The sequence below is a fragment of the Papilio polytes genome, unplaced genomic scaffold (genome assembly GCF_000836215.1).
Source record: "Papilio polytes unplaced genomic scaffold, Ppol_1.0 DF821845.1, whole genome shotgun sequence".
Lineage (NCBI taxonomy): Eukaryota > Metazoa > Arthropoda > Insecta > Lepidoptera > Papilionidae > Papilio > Papilio polytes.
In genome coordinates, this window is record NW_013527359.1 from 122191 (window position 1) to 125098 (window position 2908).

At 44.6% G+C, this 2908-nt stretch overlaps 1 protein-coding gene across 1 annotated transcript in view; it reads left to right on the forward strand.

The window, feature by feature from the left end:
* The window catches only part of LOC106107745 (protein crumbs homolog 2-like), a 23517-nt gene that overhangs the window by 7080 nt on the left and 13529 nt on the right, over nucleotides 1–2908 (forward strand). Inside the window, exons 2-3 of the mRNA XM_013288746.1 lie at nucleotides 757–936; nucleotides 2799–2905. Coding sequence (XP_013144200.1) covers nucleotides 757–936; nucleotides 2799–2905 — 287 coding nt within the window. The remainder of the gene's footprint in view (nucleotides 1–756; nucleotides 937–2798; nucleotides 2906–2908) is intronic.

Consider the following 2908-nt stretch of genomic DNA (forward strand, 5'->3'; position numbering starts at 1 on the left):
TAAAAACTTTAAGAGCAGTAGCTGAGCCGAGAGTTCAGATAGTTTGAATTAATCATAAGGACAGTCAATAGCGGCCCGTGTCAAAGCACTTTGACGTTGACATTGAGTAGCAAGTGACGAGGAAGCGCTCTTCACTAAACGTGAGACGTAACGTGCATTGCAATGAGCCTACAGACGTGCACACGACTGCCCACACTGCCCACACTGCCCACCCTCCAGCACTTGTCATTAAATTCATATACGTACCTTGTCCTTGAATTAATATGCAAAGTGGGTGTAACAATACAACAATGCAATAACCTATTGTTTACACTGGCACGTCTTGTGCCTCGCTTACAAAACTGCTAAAAATAAGTACTATCTCGTATAATTTTCAATATGTTTATTATTAAAGTATCACAACAGTGTTACGAGTCCAATCGATTGGTAATATAATAGAGAATATGTAAGTTAGGCAACAATAGTAACCGGTCGTCGGTCGCCGGTCACCAAGCAAACCACCCTGCGCTGAGTCACCGGCCGCGCCAGCGACGGGTTAGATAATCTCTCGATGTTATATGACACGTGGCCTGCCAATACCAGCCAGAGATACTACCTACAAACACTGATTAAATACGCTACGGTGAAAGTTTTATGTTCAATGTTGATGGATGTAGTTATTTGAAGTGAACATTATTATGATACAAAGCAGTAAAGAACTAAAATACCAAAGTTTTATTATAAAATTACACTTTTAATAACTTGTACCTATTTCAGGTCGCTTCGCTTGGCTGTGTCTGGGGTTGTGGGCGATAGCGGCGGCGGGGGCGCAGGGCGCAGCGCCCGCCGGCCCCTCCGCGCGCCCCGAGGCCTACTTCAACGGCAGCTCCTACATCCGCCTGGCGCGCCCCGTCTCCCTCAAGCAGCTCGTCGGCCTCAGCTTCCGCACATGCGTCGGTGAGTCGAGACTACATACAGCACCGAGTCTACTATAAATTCTAATTATATTAATACGCAATCCACCGTAACGTAAAATGCCGTCGATTACACGCTCAATGTATTTTCTGCGTTTGAATCACCACTAAATGATTATTATTCATGATGAATGATTGAGTCGCATTCGCGAGACATTCCGAGCGTCCGCAGGCCGACGACACACCAGTCACTCGGTCACTCTTCAGTGAAGAATTGTTATTTTATTTAACGATTCATTTACACCGTTATAATTAAACCTTTATATCAAACGAGTTACAAGCTACTTGCATAGATGTGTACTTGTAAATAATATTACATATACATGAAAGTAAAGCGCATTGCACGAGCGATCGGTCGCCGGGAGCGAGAGTATTGATTGCAGTCGGGCTAACTGCGCCCGGCGCGCTCTCGCTGATGTCTTCTGTGTGGTGTGCCGCTGCCGCGTGTGTGCGACTGCGGCAGGTCAGTGACTCAGTGCACCGCCGTCGCCGCCGCAGCCGCCGACTGCTGCTTGCAAATTCAATAGTTAACAGTCGTGTTCAGTTCGATTCCCGGCACCAACATCACACATAAGAAGCTAACCATAATCTTCACAAAGATGGTCGAATTGAATTAATGCCGCGTGCGATATATTAGCCTCCCGCTAATCTTTGTCTCAATTTGCAGGATAATTTTATTAAGTGTAGTGTAGTGCAAAAATGAGTAAGGATCAGGGCCGCAGCGGCGGCGGCGGCGGCATGGCGGGTGCAGCGCGCATGTCCCGGCCATCCCGGCCATCCCGGCTTTTTGTAGGCCGAGCCCGCGGGTCCGGTGCCCGGCAGGACCTCGCGCACCGCGACGATTCATTCACCTTCTTATACTACTGCACTGATATGACACATTTGATTAACAAATAAAAAGAAAAGAATGCAAGTCTTTTGCTGATTCAGTTTTCAATGTGTTTATAATTTGCGTTTTAAGCCGTCACGTTACTTCTCAACTGTCGAAACAATCACTTGTTGCTTGTTTAATAGTTTATTTATAAATAAATGATTCGGTCATATCCTAAAACAATATGTTCAGTACTATTTTAACAAGTCGAGCCATTCAAATTGGAAACAGTTATTTTCCCTACAAGTATCAAAATTGCTTCAATAACTTTTGAACGATACAATGTGGCTAAACACCATCCAATAAAGAAAACATGCGCCCCCGCACGTGCGAACCAGCACTCCATCATCTTGTCAATGATAAAGACAACGGGAATATATCATGCTCGCGGTAATTTTAATAAATTTGTTTCATGTCTTATCGTTAACTTAATAGGTAGCACTTTATACCGGTTAGTCATATCAAGTATTACCAATTATCTTAAGTGAGCAAAATATTTCGTGCTCCTAGTTAATGGTGTCATTGATGTTGTGGACTTGTTAGTAAAGGAGTAAGCCTCTGTTAGCACATGACAGAACATCAGCGTGTGTAGTTGTTCGGTTTCAGCTAAAGATTATAATCCGTAGGATTACGGCTACGGTGTAAACAGAATGCAAATAAATGTTACTGCAGTATTTAAAATAACTGGACATAAATGTGAAACGCCGTTAAATTCTACGATTTTCATAGCTCGTTAAAATCTGTGACGTGGCACGCAAACATTCTTGAAAATCTCATAGATAAGTGTAACGATTTTGTTCACAGCATCAAGTACCGTTATTGGCTTTATTTAGAGTCAGCTGTGAAGGTCAAAGGTTATTTTGTTTGGTTTGGTTAGGTTGTTTGGTAGAATTTGTAAGGTCACAAACTTGCAGGGACATATGTAAGATGAGTCATGGTGAAACGAGGTACAGGAGCGGAGCGCTACGTTGCAGGCGGGGAGCTGTTTTCGCAGCGGTTTGAGGGGTACACTCTGCACGTGACGGCGCTCTTGGAGCAGGTGGTGGTGTCGTGGGCGCGGCCGGGCCAGCAGCAGCGCGAGGTG